The sequence below is a fragment of the Uloborus diversus genome, chromosome 4 (assembly GCF_026930045.1).
Source record: "Uloborus diversus isolate 005 chromosome 4, Udiv.v.3.1, whole genome shotgun sequence".
NCBI classification, from domain to species: Eukaryota; Metazoa; Arthropoda; class Arachnida; order Araneae; family Uloboridae; genus Uloborus; species Uloborus diversus.
This window is the reverse complement of record NC_072734.1, coordinates 121,378,206-121,401,939: the sequence shown is the minus strand read 5'-3', so window position 1 is coordinate 121,401,939 and position 23,734 is coordinate 121,378,206. Positions and strand designations below refer to the sequence as shown.

The 23,734-nt window shown below is 33.5% G+C and overlaps 1 protein-coding gene across 2 annotated transcripts in view; it reads left to right on the top strand.

The window, feature by feature from the left end:
• The window catches only part of LOC129220257 (tRNA-splicing endonuclease subunit Sen2-like), a 41,750-nt gene that overhangs the window by 8,422 nt on the left and 9,594 nt on the right, over nt 1–23,734 (top strand). The window contains exons 1-4 of one of the 2 annotated variants that reach the window (XM_054854635.1): nt 14,855–15,189; nt 15,384–15,466; nt 22,036–22,288; nt 23,478–23,531. In XM_054854635.1, the coding sequence (XP_054710610.1) occupies nt 14,977–15,189; nt 15,384–15,466; nt 22,036–22,288; nt 23,478–23,531 (603 nt within the window). In that variant the 5' untranslated portion in view covers nt 14,855–14,976. Of the gene's footprint in view, nt 1–14,854; nt 15,190–15,383; nt 15,467–22,035; nt 22,289–23,477; nt 23,532–23,734 lie in introns of those variants that run through there. The other variant, XM_054854636.1, reaches the window with a different exon arrangement.

Genomic DNA, 23,734 nt, shown 5'->3' with positions numbered 1-23,734 from the left:
CTTTTTTTGTGATAGTCCGCACCTTTTGTGAAGTGCATGTTCAAATATCACTTTCATTTGGAGTAATCAAAAATTCATCAAAACTTAAAGTTCGTAAAAAATAAGGGGTAAGGGAGGCAATGAAAGAAATAAAACGTCTAACGTGCGTGCATAAGTATAGTGTGGCTCTTATAAGTTGGGCTTTGACCTTGACAGTGTTTGCGTCTTTTGGGCGATAATAGGAAACAGGGAAGGGGAGCTGGCGAAGAGTTGAGTTGCGTTACTTTAGTAAACCAACGCAAGTTTTTACAAAAGTAACCCACGTCTTAGTTTTTTAAATTAATTCCAACTAAAATCTTTGCTAATAACGCTTCCCTTCTTCACTAAACTGCCCAAAAAGAGGCAAACATTGTCAAGGTCATGGCTGAACTGATAAGAGCCATAATACACACGCACACACATTTTCTTCATGAAGTTAATATTGGAGAAATATTAGTTTGTGTTATGTAGTAAAAGGAAAGTGAACTTTTTTTATTCTTTTTTAAAGTTTTTTCTTTTTTCCCCCCTTGCCTTTTGTTATAAATGATTTTTTTCGCAATGTAGATCGCTTTTTGTGACATTTTAATTTTGAATGTAAATATAAATTTAACACCTGTGTATTAAATCCAGATTTACCGCTCTGTCACAAGTTTTACACTCCTCCATAAGACAATACCTTTCATTTTCCCATTTTTTTAACAACTAGTTGCGTCACCCGGCTTTGCCCGGTCTAACTCGAAAATAAAGGTTATGTCGAGTGAAGCAGGTTCAATAATTTGTCTAAAATAAAAGAATAAATCTGTAAAATCTCCAGTCAGAGCAATGACAACAGTCCCTAAAAATTCCTATTAAAATTCAGACATTTGTCTTTAAAAGGCGCCCATTCAAATGAGAAAGCTTTGTAAAGGAAGTTAACATTCCCCAAAATATCCAAATGCCCCAAATGCATTACCCAAATGCACAAGGAGAAATTTTGCTAAAAGGGTCATTAAAATAAAGCCAACAGTCACTCAATAGTGTCAGCATACCCTATAAATCCTCATTAAAATTAGGGGGAAGCAGCCAGGGGGGAGGCACTTCAACTGATTGAAAAAGAAAATTTAAGCTGTTTTTTTTTAATCATAGAATTTGAAAAATGCTTTAAAAAATGAAAAAAAAAACACCCGCAAGAAAAAGAGCTAGAGACACATACATAACATCTACTAAGAAGAAACATTGGGCATCATTGAAAACAATTCTAAAAAAGAAAATAAGAAAAAGAAAAACAATTTCGCCTACTATTTGTCGAATCAACTAATCAAAATGTCCAAAAAATAATAATAATAATAATAATAAAAAAATAAATAAATAAAATAAAAATAAATAAATTAAAAAAAAATTTTTTGGAGGTCACAATGACCTCCGGTGACTTCTCCCGTGGGCGACCCTGGGGGTGGGGGCCGCAATTTCTTAAGTTCGCCAGCGGCGATAGACCCCATAGACCCCATAGGCTGGGAGGACGGTCCTCAAAAATCTCCAGTAGAATCTCGACATTAGTCCGTAAAAAATCTTTTGTTGAATGAGCATAACAGTGTGTAAAATCCTCATCAGAGTAAGGACAACAGACTCTAAAAATTCCCATTAGAGTGAGGACAATAGTTTCCCAAACTCTCAATAAGAAAAAGAAAAACTCTCTAAAATTCCCTATTAGGGTAACGATAGGGTGCGTCTTATTTTTAAAGGTGTTATTTTTTCATGAGGCACCCTCTCATTTTGTTCCTTTGGATGAAAAAAAAATTCTCATATATGAAAAATAAAAATTGAATAATATTTAGAGGGTGCTACCACTGCTGCAAAATTTGTCAACTCTCTCTTTTTATTTTTTTTTTTTTTATTTATTTATTTAGTCTGGATAATAAGTAGCAATCAGTGAAAAGTTTGTATTGTCACATGGAAGTAACAAAGAGAAAAATTACAATATTGCTATAAGTAAAAGACTGAAAGTGTAAACCTGTGATATGAATGGCATTACAGAACTTTCAAATACTTTTTTGACATTATTACATAAAATGACAACCATGAAATACGCTTATTATTTTCTGGTATATATAAGAAATAGGTATTTGTGTTATGTTGAACCCAACCAACCTAATTTCATGTTAATTAAAAATATGTCAAGAGTTGATTTTTACACCATTTTTTTACAATGAATGTAATTTTAATCACTGGTAGCACCCCCTAAGTTATGTTCAAATTCTATGAAACTTTTATGCGTGTATTTTTTCATCAAAAGGAAGCAATTAAAGGGGTGCTCCATAAGAAATTCAAAATTTTTTTTAAAAGTGCATTATAAGACACACCCTAGTAACGCTATAAGTTTATTAAACAACCCTGTCAGAATAAGGGTTACAATTTTCAAATAACGTCAACAGTCCCTCTAAAAATATCTCTCTGAATAAGAAAAATTGTTCCAAAAAATAAATTAAGGAATGAGAGAAAAATTCAAAATTTCATCAACATTCTTTTTTTTAAACCCCATCAGAACAGGAAAAAATAGCTTCAAAAAAATCTCCTTTAAATGAGTTCTCCAAAAGTCCTCATTAGAATATCGACGTCAGTCCTTCAAAATCCACATCAGCATCAACCTTTCTGAAATAACGTTAGGGGCAAATCTAAAAGTTCCGATTATATTAAACTTAACAGTAAAAGTCTCCTTTAATACAGCCAAATTCCTTATATTCTATGCCGGAAGTTAAAAAAAAAGTTTTGATTAGTAGCGATGAAATAATCAAAAGGGGAAACTTTTAACTTCCCCCATTACAGGAAAAGTCTCAAACCAAAAGCAAGAATTTTAGTTGTTCACGCTGAAGCAAAAAAAAAAAAAAAAAAAACGTCAGATATTTCTTCTCAGAAATTTCTTCATACTAATTAAAACTGAACTGAAGCAGACAATAAATATCCCACAACTTAAAATGAAGAATTAGGGGGCGTTCTAATTATTTCTTGAACTGGGTGGAATACACCTTGTGCAGCTTTTTAAGCGCTTAACATGCAACAAAAATCGAACAAATGTGACATTTCTTCGATAAGAAACTCTCAAATTTATGATTTGCTTCAAATTTGGAATACGAGGGTCGATCCGGAAATAAAGTTCCTTCAATTTTAGATGTAGACAAAATTTTTTATTCTCACACAAATTTAGATCGTTGGAAATATGAAACTTTTCTCTATTTTTCTACATAATCGCCATCTTTTTCTACTCATTTTTGTAGACGTTGCTCCAATTTCTGTATCCCAATATCATAGAACTCCACCGTCAAGCCGTTGAGGAAACGCTTAACTTCTTCCTTGACTTCATCATCACTATGGAAGCGATGGCCACTCAAGCGTTCCTTTAACTTCTCCAAAAATCAACTCAGACAGTTATTGTGCAACACTAAGAAAATTCAGGAGAGCTATCCAGAACCACCAGCGAGGACGACAAACAGCCGGTGTAACGCTGCTTCACGACCAACGCTCGAAACCCAGGAACTTTTGACAGACTGGACTGCCATGCTCCACCTTACAGTTCGGACCTCGCGCCTAGCAATTATCACTAGTTCTCCAAGTTAAAGGAATACTTGAGTGCGCAATGCCTCCGTAGTGACGATGAAGTCAAACAAGAGGCTTAACGTTTCCTCAACGGTTTGGCGGCGGAGTTCTATGATATTGGGGCGCAGAAATTGGAGCATCGTCCACAAAACGTGAAGAAAAAGATGGCGATTATGTAGAAAAATAGAGGAAAGTTTCATCTTTCCAACAATGTAAATTTTTATGAGAATAAAAATTTCGTCTATTTGTAAAATTGATGGGAACCTTATTTCTGGATCGCTCCTCGTACAAATTTTGGAATACTGTTTTTCTGGATGAAAGGTACCTTATGATTTATTCTGCACTCCTAACGTGTATAAAAACTTTCATGATGATCCGTTGAGTAGTTATGGCGTAAAAACGTTCCAAACAAGGAAAAAAAATCAAACTCACTTTCGCTTTTATAATATCCGCAAATATTAGCACTAGGTAAAAAAGTATTATTTGTCGTTGTATTATTGTCTTCTCAGTGAAGCAATGCAAACGATACATTTCTTCCGAACTTCGCTCTTAAGAATCTTATCAGTTTTATAAATTCTTTCAGTTCAGTGATTACTGCCTTACTCGCGCTGCCCAACACCTGAAAAATAACGAAAATACAGCATTGCTTTGTGTTCCACAATTTTCTGAAGACGTCTTGTTTCATGCTACATTATCAACCACCTTTTTTTAAATTTTTTATTGTCTACCTCCATGTATCAGTGACATTGCTATTTTATCTAGAGGTAACTACGAACAAAACAGGGACAAAATGGCCATTTTCCGTGGAATGGCCCCTTAGTCCCTTTGATTTTTTTCTTCTGGGTAAAGTATAGGCTTCAGGGCTTCAGGCGAAAGACTTCAAGGAGTTTCTGGTGCAATGTAGTTTCAAATGAATAAAAAAGAAAAACTCCCCTAAGCACGAGGAAAAATTACTGTCATTCACTAAACTTAAATGCAAATAAAGTTACGGCATTTTTTTTTTGTTTTACCTCTCTCATTCACCATTAGGCAGAGACTGCAACGCCTCTTATAATTTATAGCAATTGCGGATTAAAGAAATAACTTTTTTGAACTCCAAGTCCACTCAAATTTATATTCGTAGATAAATATTTGTAATTTATTTATGTTTGCATATGATTATATCAATCATTTTGCACCGACTTCGAAACTTATGTTTGAAAATGCTACTGATGTTGATGCTCAGATTTAACTTCTTGCACATTTTTTATGTTTGGGAGCTTTATTCATTTTCTTTCTTTTACAGCTCTATTTTGAGGTCGAATCTTTTTCTCCACCTTTTCTTTTCTGTTTCTTTAAATTTCTTTTCAAGTAAATATGTTTTAAAATCACTTGGTCGAGTTCACAAAACCTCTTTCAGTCATTTAAAAATAAAAAAAAAGAATCTGCGAAATCGGATTCTTTAAAATGAACAATGAACGCGATAGAAACAAATAAAATCTTACACACACTCCAAATTGATAACCTCTTTTCGAAGTCTGTTAAGAATGGCGATGATATGAAACAAGCAACGTAAAGGAAACAGATACAAAAATTGATACCACTCATGTAGCAATAACAAGATTTAAAATTTTAATAAAGAAGAAAAGAAACTTTTTTTCTTCATATTTTTCTTGCAGAAGAAAAAAAAAGAGAATTCAGATCCCACTGAAAAATTACAATAGTTAAAGTTAAAATTCGGAGTTTTAGGTAATTTTTAGTAAAGCTAATAGAAAAGAGGAGCTCCCTCCATAGTTTTTTTTTTTTTTAATTAAAATCAATTTCATGCTTTTTTTGGTGATGTTAAGGGGTCGGTACTTTTCAAGGAATTTTTTCAAAATTGAAGTGTTAAAAAAGCAATTTTAATCTATCTTTGGATAATGTGAAGATATTGGAGAAGGTTCGGGGGCGCTGTCAGGTAACGTTTTCAACTAAGCTGGAAAACACGTAAATGTAGGCTTCTTCCAGTGGTGTAAGGGCTTCCCTAACTCCAACAAAGACTTGATTTTCCTCCTGAAATATTTTCAAGCTTGAATTCAATTTTAGGATATCTTTGATGACGTTAAACAGAAAAGGGTACGTTCGGGAGCTCTCTCGAAATTTTTTGATGCCGAAGTTTCAAAAAACGCAATCGTAGGATATCTTTGGTGGCGTAAGACGGGCCAAATGTTTCCGAAAATCTTGAAAAATCATACGGCTCTCCGGTCTCCCCTTGAATCATTTTGAAAGTGAAGTCCTAAAAACGCGACTTTAGCCGTTGTTTCACAGACAAGTTATGAGAGAATGTTCGGAGGGGGGTTTTTCCACCCGATCTTTTTTAAACTTTTGCTCATTTTAAGCTCTTCATCATTGAGAGAGAGAGAGAGAGAGAGAAAGGCTGTGCGAACTTGCCTCAGATATTTCTAAAAATGAAATTTGGAACCAATTGTGATGACGTTGGGTGATTTCGTACACATTTGGGGTCCCTACCTTAAAATTTTTCTGAAATTGAAGTTTAGAAAACCCAACTTAAAGCGATTTTTGCAGACATTGGACGAGATGGGGATTTTAAAGTTTGAAGCTCATGCCTTAAATACACATTTTAGACTAGCTTTAATCACGTTACAGGAAGGGTCAGGGCTTGATTGCTCTCAGGAATTTGTTGGTGTTGAAATTTTAAAAACTCAATATTAAGATAAAAGATGAGATGTGAAGGGATGGGGTAGGCGTTATCCTATGAAAATGTTTCGAGATTCAATAGGCCTGAAACAGCACTTTTGGGCTGTTTGGTGACGTTAAGGAATAGGAAGGTTTCGGTGGCTCTATGTGACATCATTGAGGGTTAAACAAAGCAATTTTAAGATATCTTCGGTGGGGTCGGAATTCTCCGGCCTCAAAACACATCTTGAAGCTATTTTTTCCCCTACAAACACTGTTTTAGGATATGTGTGGCTAAGTTAAGGGAGAAAGGAGTGGTAAGTCGCTCTCCTCCGGATTTTTTTTTTTTTTTTTAGTTAAAGTTCTGAAAATAAATTTTAAGTTTTGTGACAGTAGGAAGGAGCGTAAAGGTCGGGAAATTTTCCTAATTTATAGTTTTAGAAACGCAAAAGGATCTCTTTGGTTTCTCAAAGGGAGTTATAACTCCCTTTTGGATCCGTGCTTGAGTGAATCACTTAATGTTGACAAACTCAGAAGTTGCCGCCTAGGGTACGAGCAAGACTAACCCCCTCCCCCTCAGATCCGTTACTGCTATATCACCAACTTAGGTTGATTTTCTTTTTTACTGATAGAGGATGAAACGATAAAGAGGCCCTTTACATTCGATTAACCGTACTGTGATTCATGAGAAGAAAAATTTGTGCACCAAAAATCATTATTTTTGAAGCACAACTTTCATCATTCTTTTTTGTGCGTCAAAAATCATTATTTTTGATGTAAATGTGAAAGACGTTTGATGTTGCACTCTGTGTCGCACGTTAACTGCGTGCGACAAATGCAGATAGTTTTCGCTGCCTGAATTTTTTTTTTACTAAGTCTACTAATTGGGATCTCAGTGGCCGAGTGGTCTAAGCTAAAGCCCTCGAACCAAGAAGAAGTAGCGACATCGTTTTTCCCTATTGGTCTGGTGCCGCTTCCTATTCTTATTGGATGTGGCCGATCACGTGGGTAATTATTTGACATTTTGGGGCCAAAATCTGTGTGCTTACCGGTCTTTTAACATTGCGTTCTCGCTATTCTTGCTCATATTTATTTATTTGTATATTTATTTCTTCGTTCATTTTAGCATCTACTTACTGTGCCATTAACTGCGTGAATAGGGCAGAATCGGGCACCAAATTATATCGTTTACCTAGAGGGAAACGAAATAAAGAAAAACGTAAAATCTGGGTGCTTTGAATCAGCAGAGATGACGTAACTTCTTTTAACTCCCCCCCCCCCCCCCCCGGTGTGTATCCCTGTATAACTCAATGTTTTTTCGTATATATTTTTAATATTTGTTTGCATTCAAACTCACGTTTTTTTTTTTCCCCAACACATCGTAGTTTAAAATATTGCATTCCTTGAGTTTTTACTTTTTTTACAGTGAGTTCTTGTTCATTTCTTCTTTTAGGATTATTTTAACAGGATATTTTTTTGCTATTTTTGGTGTTTCATAAAGTATTTACTGAAACCTTTCTGTGTAAACACGCATTTATTAAATGGCCAGTTCCTTATTTATTTATTTACTTTTCTTCAACAATATCGATATATTTGACCAAAATTTAAAATTCAAATTATTTTAGCGCAGTTAATATTTAAAACTTTATCGTCAATGCTTCTATTTATCTCAGATCTGTAATCTGAATGCTTGTTTAGTGAATTCAGGAAAAATGCCAGTGAAACGAAAGCAACATTTTGAAACAAGCAACTATTACTTTTATGTTTAACAGAATTGTAAGCATGCATTAATGTGCAGTACAAAATCAGTAACACGAGTAATTAATTCATCTCTTTATATGTATTTTTAAACTTTTGTTTAAAATCTTAAGCTAACTTATTACTTTTATTCTATGATTTTTTGAGTTGATATGTCCAATATATGACAAACGTCCTCTTTTATTCATTTACATTTAAAAAAGAAAACAATCAATTATTCACGGAGATTATGTTCTTGAGAGAGTTGATGTTGTATAAAAACATTTATACTTATCCAATATCTTACATTTTAACAATTTTGCAATATAAAACTTGAAACACTCACCGTATTTTGCTGTGTTATTTTTAATGAACATGCTACTTTGACAACATTTATTTTATTTTATTAAAAGGCAGAAAATCTTACTTTGCATTTCATTGCGTTACTCATTCGAAGTTCTATTTAAATCTACTTTGTGTAGTGAAACTTTAATGCTGAAGACGATTGATTATATTTTAAATAAATGATTAAATATAATTGTAAGTTTTCAAAGAAGAATTCAATCCTTGAAATAAATAGCGAAAGTTTGTTTTAATCCATGAGTTTTATGGATGAAAAGAAAGAAAGCCGCTTTATTTTTAAATACTACATTGTATTCAATTCGAAATTTCATTTCAGTTTAATAATAAAAACTTATATTCTATACAAACTGGAACTGCAAGTATCAAATTTATATATTGATTATGTTACTTTAAAATTCAAAGAATCAGTAGTTTAAACCCTTGTAACATACAGCTTAATTTTATGTCTGCGATTAAAAAAAAGAAAAAACTACTTTTTGGTTAATAAAGTATCTGCTGCGATGAATCAATGGATGATTAATTATTTGTGCTATTCTGATAATTAATACAATCCTAATATCTATTCTTTCAAAAAAATATCCAATTTCCATGCTTTCGGGAACGAGACTAAAAAAATATTTCGCAAAGGGATAGAGAATTATTGTAAAATATCTTGGCACATTAAAATGCCTTGATATAAAAATTACTTTCCTTATCAAGTAAAAATTTAAAAAAAGTTAATTTACATTCAAATTTTTGTTATCTCGAAGAATCTAGGAATATTTATTAACAAGGAGTTACTATAGTCTAACTGCATAAAATTTATGATAGTTGTCCTCCCTTGTCCAACAGAAATCCACTGCTATGAATCCTCCAGGAACCAAGCATCGCAGATCCTTATCGATATAAAGCATCTTAAAAGGCGTTATTTAAAGCCATAAAACAAGTGTGTGATCTACATGTATGCTCCCCTTTTTCTGCTTACCAAAAGATAGTTAGTCAAAAGCTCTTGCACAGTACAAGAATGCTTCGAAAGACCATCATAAAATGCTTTAATGGTTAGAATCTTTAGCTTTTATTCTGTGAAAAAAAAAGTGCTGTTTATTTTTTAGGCTTTATACTATCCTGATATGTAAAAACTAACTGCAGATAGAAAACGAATAAGGTTACTTCGATATTTCTCACATTTCATTTCTAATATAGTCTTTCTTGACTCTTATTAATATTTGTAATACCAGTAGCGTACCTAGCATGGGTGACACTCGGAGCGGTAATTAGTGATGTGTCACCCCTCCCCCCTCCCTCTAAACGCAAAAAAAAAAGTTTTTAAATTCTATGTAAACATGAAAATTTACAATTTTCAGAAACAACTGTATTTGTGATTTGTGAAAAACAAAATTTTATGTGGGATAATATACATAAGGCAAATAAAAACTATGAATGCTTTTTATGTAACTTACCCAAGACGCATGTGTGCGTCGAGAGATCAAAAAAGTAAGGGGGTCTGTGAAATTGTTGGCCTCGTAATTACTTTGAACTTATTTTACACACATGGAAAGCTAATGGGTTTTCAGTTTTTTGTTATAAGAGGTCATTACTAGGTCTAAGTATTGACAATATGAACCTAATTCTGAGTATAGTAGTACGTATTGATTCCATGGTGTGGGGTGGGAAATATTGGGGTACGGGCGGACCTATCCCCTGTAAAATTTTCAAATTAGAAGCCTTAAAAATGCATTTCAGCTTCATTTTTATCAAAAACTTGTAATTCCACTTTGGGTATCACCCCCCCCCCAGACAGTCAAACCCGAGGCGGACCCCCCCCCTTCGCGACGTCACAAGTAATAGCTTTGCGTTTTACTTATTAACAACATCGTTATACATTTCTTCTTCAAACTCAAACTTCGTTCCGCTCATAATGAATTGCATTGTTTCATTGATGCAAAGTTTATCAATAATAACCTTCACGAGTCAACAGGATAGCGAGGGGTGGGGGGCGCGGTACCGAGCTTCATCTGAGGGAAAACACAGATTAAAAACTTCCCAAAATGATATAAAGGCAGCATAAAATGTAATAATATTATGATTTTATGCAAAATATTAATATTTTTAAGGTAGTATTGTAGCTTTTACATAAGAGCGACAACCCCCCCACCGCCAGGGCAATGACGAACCTCCTCCAAATGCTACGCAGCGCTCCCCCTCCCGAGAACTTGACCCCCCAAAATGAGATTTAAAAAATCTCTTAAGTTAACTCCTAACAATTTCAATGCCGAAGGTTATGCCATGACCCCCTTCCTTTGTACACACATCTGGCTAAAAAGGCAGTGAAAGAATTAAATCCAACTAAAAAAACTGGAATATGTTTTGAACACAAAGATCTTGAACTTGTAATGATTTTAATTGACAAAACTTAGTTTAAAATCGAAAAATGTTTTATCTCTAAAATTTTTCGGCATCTTTATTGTGTTTAGTCCAGTAATTCCTCAAATGTGCCCAAGGGAGCTCTGCAGTCCTCCTAGGACCACATCGAAAACTAACTATTTTTTCTCAATTAATTTAGACTTATTATTTGTGTTTTTTTTTTTTTTTTTTTTTTTTTTTTTTTTTTTTTTTTTTTTTTTTTTTTTTTTACAGGATAAATAAGGGCTATTCAATGCAGATACACGACTCGTATTTATTTTTGACTGCCAGTTACAAGTCATACTTTTATTTTGGGAAGGGCGCCATGCGAATATCTTAGTTCCAAAAAGGGCGCCATGACTCCAAAATCTAGGAATCACCGTGCAGTCTTGTCCTAAAAGTTATTTTGTGAAGTGACAAAAAATACGACATCTGACTTCTGTCATCGTGTTCATCCATCCACTAAATTATTGCTTTTATGCGGCTTATTTCGACATTACACTATTTTTAATGCGCAGATTTCAAAAATTAACATTATTTGTCTTCTTGCTTCTATTGCACTCATGGTCGTTAGCAGAACAGGGAGTCATGCTATTCGCTCTTTTACAGCAACTTAAGTACAGTCAATAAATCAAACCATTCTCGTATTCTTGACTATAGATATGTGCTGTCACTTTCACCCTCACATCCCTTTTTTATTGGGGAAACACCATGGGTCCGCTTTTGTCCTCAGAATTGAAACTTGGAGCAAAAGATAAGCCACAAACGATGCCCTGGGAGCAGACCGTTTACGAAACAAGAGGGGACTAACTGCCTTTATTGGGGGCAATAAAAGGGAACGTTTATATAAATAAGAAGACCATTGCTTTTGCATGTGAAAATATTCACATGCAAAATCACTTCTTTGTTCCACATAATTTATTTCCATTTTGCTAAAACATTGTTTCGAAAAATAAGAAAAGAACAGAAGGGCGCCTTTCGAGAGGGCGCACCGGGAAAAGTCCCGGTCAAGTCTATGGCCAGTCCGGGCCTGGACCAGGCACACCAGCACCACCGCCCTCTGCAGGCGCGGCTCCGAGCACTGCCTCCTGGAATCCGTTTCTCCTGGTCGATGGCGTCCATGTCCTACACACACGCGCGCTCATACACACACACACACACACGCTCATACACTCAAGCCTTTACACACATACACACACGCCTACGTGCATACACATAGGTCTACGCACACACAAGCCTACACATACCCGCACGCGTGCCTACACATAAACACACGCCTGTACACACAACTATACACACGTAACTGCAAAGGTGGAGGGGTAGGCTTGGGGGGACAGAAGCTGATTCTAGAAACAATAGCGCCCAATGAGTAGGGACCTGTCGCAACTCGTGATTGCGAAAAACGTAATTTGAATTCAAAATTTTAGAATTCAAATTAATTTTGAAAATTCGAAAGAGTTTTTCTTTCTTTTTTTTTCGCCCTTTGGTAGTCAAGATTTGTACTTTCCTCTTGGGAGACCCAGTCTGCACCTGGTTCCATAGTTTTTGAAAATTTTCAAAATTTATCTTTCAGGCCTTTAAAGCTTTTCTTGTTTTTCTTCAACGTATTTAAATCTAAACATTTCGATTTCTAAATGAAAAAACATGTGCGATTGTTTTTTTTTAATAAATCTTTAAATATCTGGCAAAAAAGATTCATTTTACTGACAATATCATACAAGTTGATACATATCTAATTCAGGAATATTTAATGATAATTAATAATATAATCCATAGTGCGTATTATAGCAACATTTAAAGTAATATATATTCCTGTTCCTTATATTAATGACATAGCCATCAAAAAATACAAAACACAAAAAAGTTTTTTTTTTCTTTTTCGACTAAGCGAAACGACCTCCAACACTGACATTATTTGATAAGTAAAAAAAATTCAAAATTTCTTGCTTGTGAATCTATAATCGTTGCGTAAATTTAACGATCGAAATACATGTGTTTCTTCTGATAAATAACAGAGGCGAGGCCTTATTCGCAACTCCAACGAACTATAGGAGGCACTGAAGTCACTGTCTAATGGCGGATTTAAAAACTAAAACAAACGCACATGGTAACGAAGAAAATGCTAAAAGTGTTGTGATTTTTGTTCGCACGTATGATTTTTCGCTTTATTCTTTTTAAATTAATTTTCAAAGTCTTGTGGATATTCTGGCCCACGTAGAAAGAAATGAGAATTCAAGAATCATTACTAAACGTCAAAGATTAATGCAAACTACGTAGTTCGTAGTTCTAAGCAGCTATTTCCACGATGTTGAATTCGATATTTATCAATTCTTGATAAAACTAAATAATAATTGTGGCCTGACAAGAATAACAATTAATGCTAGAAAATTCAATATTACATTACAAATTGTTATCGAAAGAAGATGATACTTTTTTGCCTTGCTTGGCTAGCGCTTATTGTTTTCCATTTGTAGCTGAGTTATTTCTCTCGAATTCCCGAATCGGTTAATTTAAAAAATTTCTGTTTCGATTTTTCTAATTTCTGAGTTACGATTTAATTGTGTCATGTTATGCAAATCATCAACGAAATTCTCACGGATATATGGTGGTAGTTTTCTTTTCAGTTGATTGACCATTATTTCTTTTCACTTATCGAATTCTGTAATCTTACTACCATTTTATTCCACTCATGATAAAAATTAAAAATGGTTTAACTAAAAACGCGAAATCTCGCCAAGGCTACTTTGCTCGCACTATACTAAAACTATAACCCTAAACAAATTTGGCGAAACCTTTCAGCTGAGAATAAAAGGAATAAAGTAAATTCTTTCTCGGTTATTCATTTTGTTCTACGATAATATATTCAAGAAAATATTTTGCATACTGTCCATTCCAACTAAATGCTGCTGTAAAATATGGTAAGTTTAATTAATTTAAGATTAAAAAAAACCCCAAATTCTTACAAATTCATACAAAATAATAAAATTTTTTACCTTGTATAACGTTATCCAAGTTTGTTAATCCAGAATTTTCGCTTTCACCAATTATTAAGGAAATAATGAAAACTAACATTATTTTGAGAAGCTCGAGAATACTACTAAGGGACGAATTAATTTCTGTAGCTGAAAGCAAACTAAGACACATCGATTGCGTTAATAAATACTCAGAACAAACTGCCTGTGTTTACGTCAACAGACACGCGTGGAACGCAACGTGGCAATGTTTTAGTTTCATTTGCAGTTTTGTAAATCACCGCAAGGTAGCGTATTCGAGCGCTGGAGTTCCGAATCCCTACGTAGTCCTCTCATTATTTCGATTCAGAGTCACAACTGACTTCAACTGCATTTATGTCGAGGACTGCATACTAAGTGCCTTGCCTCCATTATTTTATACACCGATAGATGACAGCACCATCACCGGATCGAACAGTTAATGAGAATTTAGAACTAGTCCAAGAGCCAATAGCTACCTGGTGCTAGCACCCCCAGAGGTATCGTTTCACTTGGAGGACATTGAGACCACGAGCATATTTAACGTCGCCCAGTCCCCTTTAATGACGACGGTGGGTCTTCGACCAGCAAGGATCGAACCCGAGGCCCTCCGGCCCCGAGTCCAATGCCTTACCGATCAGGCTACCACGGCCTTCTCTCATTATTTACAGTCTTAGACTCGTTTTCAACTTCAACTTCTGATGAATAATCAAATAAGGCTAACAATAAGGAAAATACGATGTTGAAAATAGAAGGAATTCCTTACCAAATAAATTGTTCAGCATTCTTTGATATCGTTTTTCTAACGAAAGAACTTTCAAACGACGTCTTTTTAAAATACAAGTGCTATTAATGAATGCGCGTGAATCAGAATTGATGTTTAATACCCGAAATGGGAAGATTGGGCGCCGCGAACATTGGGAACTAAGCATTTTGTGCGCCAGAACACAGCCATCTTGACCGAGAACATTGGGCGCCCAAATGTTACCGACACCCAATCTTCCTAAACTGTCTAACACCAGCAATAACGTCACGTAAATCGTGTCCGCTCAGCAACAGCAACCTCTCAACTTCATTGTGAAGAATAGCGTTGATTAAGGAGTACGAGTGAAGAATTGTGCTAGTTAATGTTCTACCGATTTGTTTACAATTTCCAAGTGTGAATCGTTAATAATTTTGATTCGGTCTTTGGTCACTGCTGTTAGCGTTATTCATTTGTTTCAAATAAGAGATTTTGTTAAGTGTTTTGTATTTTAATTGCATGGCGACCAAGGAGGTTGGAATATCATCTGCTCTTTTGGAGCCTTCTGCAAAGAAAACGAAAAATTTTCCTCGAGAATATCCTTTCCCAATTCTAAAAGGTAGTGTTTCAGATGCAAATTCAAAAAAAGAATGGAGCTGTTTTATTGGCTATTTAAAAGAGGATTCTGTTATTGTCACAGACAAAGAAAGTATGAAAGAAATTTACATGAAGGTGGGCATTAACGCACAGTCTTATTTCTATCTTATAAAAAAAAATTCTTTATTTTTCGTATAAACTTTTAATTTTTAATCATCATGTTTGATAACGAATTGGTTCATTTGTTCAATGAATTGTTGCTAATGAGAGCAAACAGTTCTTTGATGATGCATCAGACGATTTATTTAAAATGTTGTTTACATTTTCAGGGCTTTTTCGGCAAAGGATCGTTGTCAAAGAGTGCTCCAAAAGTTTGCTATGAACAAGCTATAGGTTTCAAAGACCATAATAGGTAAATGAAAATATTTTACATTCACAATGTTGTATTTCAGATTTAATGTGTTAATTTGGAAAAGCACAAGGAAAAAAAACCTTCATATTTTTAATTCCACATTCATTTAGAACCAGGACCGTCCAAAGAGCAGATGGTGTCTTGAGCGAAAGTTTCCTCCCCCCCCCCTCTATACACACAGAAAAATCAAGTTAATTATTACACCAGTGCATAATACATACTTGAATTTTTTACATATTAATGAACTGAATAATCAGAGGGCTATGCATTATGCAAATTAAAACACAAGCAATGAATCTGTTTCTAATATTTGTGTAACATTAATGCCCCAAAAACTTTTCAAAAAATGGAAATGTCAAAATCAAAATATTTATCTAGTAAAAATGCTATCTCACTGGATAAAAAACAAACAATACAAATTGAATTGGTTAATCATATTGGTCAAACTAAAAACACAAATAAATAATTTGCTGATTGTAAATGGAAAATGTTTTTATCGAAGTAAATTACATCAAAATTAAATTTCGATCTGGACTCATCCCATGATTCTTTTCAAGAGTTTTTTGGTTTTACTTGTTCAACTTAATACAAGCTTTCATTCTTTTGAATCAAATAGTTGTAAGTTTTAGGGAGATGCCCACAAATACTCAACAATATTGAAAATCTCTCAGAATTGCGTTTTTGGAGCTCCAATTTCGAAAAATCACTGACCCTAATGTTACAAAATATGGCCTTACAAATTGCGTTTTAACACTTGAGTTTAAGAAGATATTTGTGCAAGGGTCCCCATGCCGTCTTTCTTAAATATCACAAGCAATGGGTTTTTTAATCAACACTTATGAAGAAATTTAAGTGGAATAGCCCCTGAATGTAAAACATTGCTTAAATATTTTGAGCAATTTTCATGGGAAATGCTCCAGAACCTCCTATTTCTAAAATCCTCAAAGTTTGTCTAAAGTTGCATTTTTGAAATTTCTATTCCTGAAACTGGCAGGGGGAGAAAGAATTGATTTCTATCGATTTAAAAAAATAATCAATTGGAAACAGTCTCTTAGCTCAATCCCTTACCCTAACGTCAATAAACATGGCCTATACTGCCGTGTGCAGGTAAAGGGCAGTAACTGCAAATTTTTCGTTTTGCATTTTTGTCTTCTATTGTACATTGTCTTTATTATACAAGCTCGCTTATTCGATTTTCACTGAAAAAAAAGGCGCGAAAAAGACTTCTAATTCCAACATTTCCTTATTGTTAGTATTGAATCCAAAACCCGTTTCTTGAAATATCTCGAAAATTTATTTCTGCAGATACTGTCGTTTACCTACAGATGGCAGTATAATTGCGTATTTATGGATGAAATTGCATTTTTAAAACTAAAAGTTTCAAGATTTTGACCAGACACCTTTTGACCTTCTTTCATTCTTGCGATTAACCTTGCAAAAATCAGGATTGAGCATTATCTTGCTCAAAAAAAAAAAAAATTTTTTTTTTGTTTTTGTTTTTTCAATGTGCCCCTTAAAACTTTTTTCTGTTTACGTCACTGCACGCAGGGGTAGAATTCAAGCAAATTTGGTGAGAACTAGACAAAGAAGAAATGCCTTTTGTTTGATTCTAAACAGTTATATTCTCAGAAATTGTATCTGCTTCAATGATACAAAGGAAACAAATGTTTTGGAGACTTAGAGAGAGGAATATTTTTGTTTCCTAGAAAAAAATAGAGAATCATTACAATGATTCTCTATTTTGTGTGTCTATGACCGTGTATCTATGATACACGAAATGAGTAGGCGCCGCAAGACGCCCCTAATTTTATACAATCGAGGCATTTTATACGATGAGTGTGAATGTTGTCATGTTCATTCAAAATGAGGGGTGCTTCGAGGTGCCCCCTCATTTTATGGTGCACTGAGCAATTGCCTTGCTCATTTCCCCCCCCCCCCTTAGGCCAGATTTGGAAGTGTGGAGGCCCCTGGGCAACAAAGGAGTGGATGTACCTAATCAGGGTTTGAAAAGATCATCATATTTTCGAAAATATCCGATACTTTGATATATGTATCCAAATATTTTGATATGTATATATCCAATATTTTCAACTCGTGAAAGTTAGGATATTTTGTAAAAAATTTACTGTGGGGGCCCCTTTGTTGTGGAGGCCCCGGGGCAGTAGCCCCACCTGCCTCCCGAATTCGGCCCTACCCCCCCCCCCCCCTTATGACTGCCTTGTTTAGAACTGCAATTTCTAGATTCAGGATTATTATGTGTACAAGGACACTCACTTATCAAATTCTTTTATATTACTTGCAGGGTTTGCCGCTATATATCACAATATATCATCTCCCTCAGAGCAACAGTTAGATATCTAATCTTAGGAATAACGCTAAGAAATCTTACTATTGCTCTGATGCGACAATATATCCAATACTTATTTTGAGAATATCGTGATGTTTTGATATTTTCTATATGTATTTTTTTCGACTATGATATTTTCAATATAAAAATTATATTAATTGTAGTAATATTGTTCCTTTATTTTACTCAAAATAACCACTAAGTTATGTACTACATTTTCATGATGTATTAATACATCATTAATATAACAATGTAATGTAATATTCCTTATTAATTTTTTATTCATAAAATTATTAGTAATGTAATGGTTTTAATTCATATTAAAAGTGCCTAATTAAGTATTAAATGGTGGTCAGAAAAATTAGAAAATGTCTTTAACTCTGCTCTGACTAATGCATGTTTTTTTTTATTCCTGAATCATATAACTGTGTAAAAATAGCTAACAGAAGAAAAATGACTAAAACAGCTAATGCTAAATTAACTCCATTAAAGTGTTAAATGAAATATTAGATAAATGAAAGAAACCTTAATTTTAAGTTTACATGTTGTAATAATAATATAAGAAAATCAAGAGTGATTTGAGGATGCATTTGCTATTTTGAAGATAGTGAATGCATCCTCAAATCACTTGTGCTGATTGAAAATATCTAATATATATCAAAACATCGGATATTTTCAGAAATATCATGATATTTTCGAACTGTAATTGCTTGTATAAACTTTTTTTTAAGTCTTAATTTTAAACTTTACTGTTTTTCATTACATCTTCTAGACCAAGAGAGAAAAAGTCTTGATAGAAAATTTTCTTCTAATCTAAAGACAATCTCTTTATATGAAAAACATATTAAGCAGCAGCTGCTCATAAACCTGATGAAAAATAAAGTGAACAAAATAGTTTTTCCAAAGTTTTTGTAAAGAAATGAATGGATTTTCATAAATTTTTAATTTAACAACTGTGTTGAAACTAGTTGATTGTCAGACAAAGTGAAACGTGAAGTCATCAGAAACAAGAAAAGCGAGCAGTCACGAGACTCTTCCGAAGAGGAGCATTTGCATTTGTCTTTTGAGAAAGTAAAAAGGGGGGAGGGGGAGTTTGAATTTTGAGAATTTAAATTCAAATTATATTTTTTGCAATCACGAATTGCAATAGGACCCTACTTGTTGCGTTTCTTGTTTCTGCTAATGGCTTTTATCAGAATCATTACTTGAATTCAAGACGTCAAAATTCTAATAGATGCGAGGGGCTGGATGTTATGCGCTGGATACTGGATGTTGTGTTTTTGCATAAAAAAGGATTGTGTAAAGTCATAGTAAGACAAAAATATAAAGTAGCTGTATAAACATCTCAAAAGTATCTGCAAACTTATATAGTCCTTTACAAGAGACTATAATGAGTTTCTAAAAACATTTTTAAGCTATAAACGGGAGGAGGGGGGCAATTTAAAATTTAACTTCTAAGTAACCACTCTATCAAAACTCGGTAATGTGATGCAATGGCTTTGATTAAATCATTTAAGGTTTTACTATATTAACATATTGAATAAATAATATTGATTTAAAACAAAGTAAAAGTAAAGAAGGAGAATTTTAACAATTGGGTAATGTACACTGCCTAACTGCACTGAATGTATCTGCACAACACCAAGTGTATCTGTGCACGGCCTGCACTTATGTGTCTATAAGTGGATATGTTGTAGATATTGCCATTTAAAATTGTTTTTAGTAATGTGTTACAATTTGTTACATTAAGTAATGTGTTACATTACTGGTATGTTCACCTGCATTGTCGTGAATCTGTACTGTTGTTCCCTTTGGGACAACTTAAAAATTCTAACCAATAATATAGTGTAAAAATTTGATGTTACCATTTTATGTCAGCAAAAAGTAAAGTCAGCAAAAGTGTGGTCTTAGGCATAACTCTAAGCAAATTTTCATATTAAGCAGTGTTGGGCATTTTGCAGTTAAATACTTTAATTTGACTATCGGATTTGCCGTAGATGTGCATTAAATTTGGTGTCCAAAACTTAGGATTGCACTAAACCTCTTCTTTCCCGTCACAAGCTTGGTTCATTGTGTAAACAAATGATCAGAAAATGGTTCTTCTTCTTGACATTCACAACATATACAGTACCTGACAGTGACGCAGCCACTGGAATAGATTCAGGGTTGAAACCCCTCCCAGAACTTGAGCATCTTCATTTCTCCCGTACAAATCAAGGAAAAAAATTGTATTTAAATTTTATTAAGTGTGATAGTTTTCAACAAATTGTCTTACTGATTTTAATGATCGAAAAGCAGTCACGAATTGCTTATCAATTCTTAAATATACAAGAAATATTTTCATAATGAGCGCCCGGACTGGTAAGAGAATTAAAATGATTTCTATAAAGGTATCATGGTTTGCTCAGAATTTCCAGCACTGCAGAAATCCTTTTTAGGGAAACCTAGCAATCAATAAAACCAGAAATGCAAAAATTAGTAGCGGATTAGTCAAAACAGAAAGTTGATATTTAAGATGGGATCAGACGAGTAAGTTACTTTTGGAGTGGAGTTAAAACTGAAGCAAAAGCAAGTTGCTTTCGTCACATTGTATTGAAAGGAGAAGATATGTCAGAGTAAAATTTTGTGACAGTGATGAATCATAAAATTTACTGTTGTTAGGTGTATCAATCAAGGTTTAGCAATGCAACTTGATACAATATAGCCTGATAAAACAGCTTTTATTTTTACTATATATTTTAAAAACTAGTAAATTAAAAAGTTATACAGGCGTTCAAGTATAGAGGGTGTTCCGTTTTAAACCTTCAAGACCTTTATTTTCGCAACCATTAGTCCTAGATGTATACTTCCAATTGCAAAAATGTTTAAAAATCAGATGCAGGGTTAAGATATTGAAAGTTTGACGCAAAAATAAAAATGAGCCAAAAATTACAAAATTTAATTTTTATACAGGCCCCAGGTCCTCTAACTAATATTTAGAAAAATAATCTCCATTGAAAACTATTACTGACACAAAAACTCAAGGAGATATTCGAGTTTGTTTTGAGGGACCATACAAAGGATTAGATTGGTACTTATCGCCCTTTCAGAGGAATGTCAGGTTGTCAAAGTAAATAAAGTAAGTATTAATATTTTTCATTGCTATTCCAAAATAAATGCAAATATAATGTCATGATATGCAAAACACACTACAAAACCTTGAACAATTTGAAAAAACACACTATATGCACACGTATAATTTTAAACCATTGTTAACCGCTATATTTTCTCCTAAAAGGTTTTATTGATGGCGAGTGTAAAGTGGTGTAAGCCACAAAACGCTGCGCTGCATTTCATATCTCGGTGAATATTGGTTGTACTAATTTCATACTTTTTGTGTTGTAACTATTTTTTAACGGAGATTTTTTTCCCTAAACATAAGTTAGGGGACCTGGGACTTGTATAAAAAGTTAAATTTTGTATTTTTTGACTTATTTTTAGTTTTACTTCAAACTTTCAATATCTTAACTCTGCATCTGATTTTGAAAATTTTTGCAACTGGAAGTATATCTCTAGGTTTAATGGTTACAAAAATAAAGGTCTTGCAGGGTAAAACGGAACACCCTGTATAACATAAAAATATTTATGTTGAGGGTAAAAAATAAATAAATAAAATAAATGAATGAAATTGTAGAACTCCTGTCCAGGGGAGACCCTTCTTTTACATACAAAAATGTTTGTCCTGTTGGTATCTGCTCCAGGAGAGTTTTATTGTGTTGCAAAATATTTCACTTACAGTCTGATTCCGATTTAAGGATTGTCAAGGGAGTGGAAAAAGTTATCGTTAAATCAAGGATGTTGTTAAATCGAGGAGCATAAACATTCAATGCAGTCAAATCCAGATCATTGGAATGCATCATTAAATTGATTAAATCATTAAATCGAAGTTATACAGTAAGATCCTTCTAATGTGGACACTAACAGGACAAATTTTTTTGCCCGCAATAGAGGGGTGTCCGCAGGACTGGGGTTTAAAAATTTTTATTTGCCTTAGAATTGGGGAATTATATTGTCCGTAATTGAGGGGCGTCCATCAGGAGGGGTTTTACTGTACTGTATTTTGTACCTGGATGTGCTGTTCTGTGCCTGTTTGCACTAATTCCTTTATTTTAGGGCACTAACATTTGATAATTTTTCCAAGAATTTCATAATTAATTTAGGATTAATTAATCATTTGTTTCAGAACTCAAGCTTCTGAGGAAAAAAGGAGCACAGAAAAAGAAGTTACCGAAGACGAAGAAATAGAAGTCATTGACTCTGACGATGATAGTCGGTCTAGAGAAGGAAGTCGAGGAATAAAACGAGAGATTGAAATTGTTCTGTCCGACTCCAGCAGTCAAACATCTGACAATGAATCTCTTTCATCTGAAATGAGAAAAAGCGAGCAGCCACGAGAATCTTCCGAAGAGGAGCATTTACATTTGTCTTTTGAAGAAGTAAGCCAAAAAAAAAAAAAAAAGGAATTTTGCATTCTTGAATTCAAATTATGTTTTTTGAAAACATGAATTGTAATTGGACCCTACTTGTTGGGTTTCTTGTTTCTTCTAATGGCTTTTATAACAACCATAATATGAATTCAAGACGTCAAAATTCAAATGAATGCCAGGGGCTGGATGCTGGATACTGTTTTCATGTAAAAAGGATTGTGTAAAGTCGAGATGGTCGTTTGTAAATAATTCAATTCCGAGGCACATGAAGGCCTGCATTATAAGCATAAAAAAGTAATTAAAGACTCAAAGGTCATTCAACACGGGCAAGGGAAAACAATAAACAATTTGTAATTGCTCAAAAAAATAAAAAATAAAAATATCAATTCCACTCTTATAACAGTTTACTATGAATGAAATCTAATTCAAGGCTTGATTATTTCCTTAGCACCCTTTTTTCTTTTGAATGCTTAGTTTATTCAAATATTTGCCATTCATTCTCAGCTTTCATATGTAACAACTACTTTATTTTTTCTAAAACTTCTATACTCCTCACATTTAGAAAACAAATTTTAAAAATCATACCACCATCCATCTTTCACTGGGTACTAAATTATTCAGAAAAAAATTGTTTTTATTCTGGAAATCCTATATCAAATCAACTGCAAAATTCAACAATCCTATTCAAATTATTGTTAAAAAACTTCTTCAACAATGTACAAAACTACTTCTGAGATAACATTAATTTACTTTCACGCCAAGGTGATTACAATTTTTAATAATTTGATCTCTTCAATTGCTATTAAAAAAAAAAAAAAAGAAAAGTGCAATGTAAATATTTTATTGTGCTAACTTTAGTTGTAAATGGAAGATAGCGAGCTGGCAACTTTCGATCTTGACACATTCTTTTACAACTTAGGGCCGATGTTCCTTCTAAACTAATTTATTACTATATTTTTTTCATTAATAGCAGCAGTAACAACTATACCAGTTTAATAAAATTAAGTTTAAAAAGAAAACCCTGACATTGCCAGTTGAAACATACATTGAGTTGGGTAGATGTTCCAAACTCAATCTGAATATACATCATTGTACATCAATATTTATACATAAAAAAACACCCTAGTGAAAATATTTTGTACTAATTGATTTCCAAGTATAGCTCAATGCCTTTAATAATATTCAATGCATTTTTCAGGCCTTTTTTCTTTCATATGGATTGGGCTGTTTGGTTGTCAAAGATAAAGACCAGGTATGTATTTTATGTTCTTTATTTTCACAAAAAATGTTTAATGCAATTTCTGCATTTATACCTTATAATGTCTTCTACACTTGTTGAGTACATTAATTGTTTGATTCTCATCTTATCAGAGAAAATTTCCATTCACACGTTTTTTTGCCTTCTTAATTTGCCAAAAAAAAGTCTTGACTAATTCAAATTTAAAGCAAGATAAA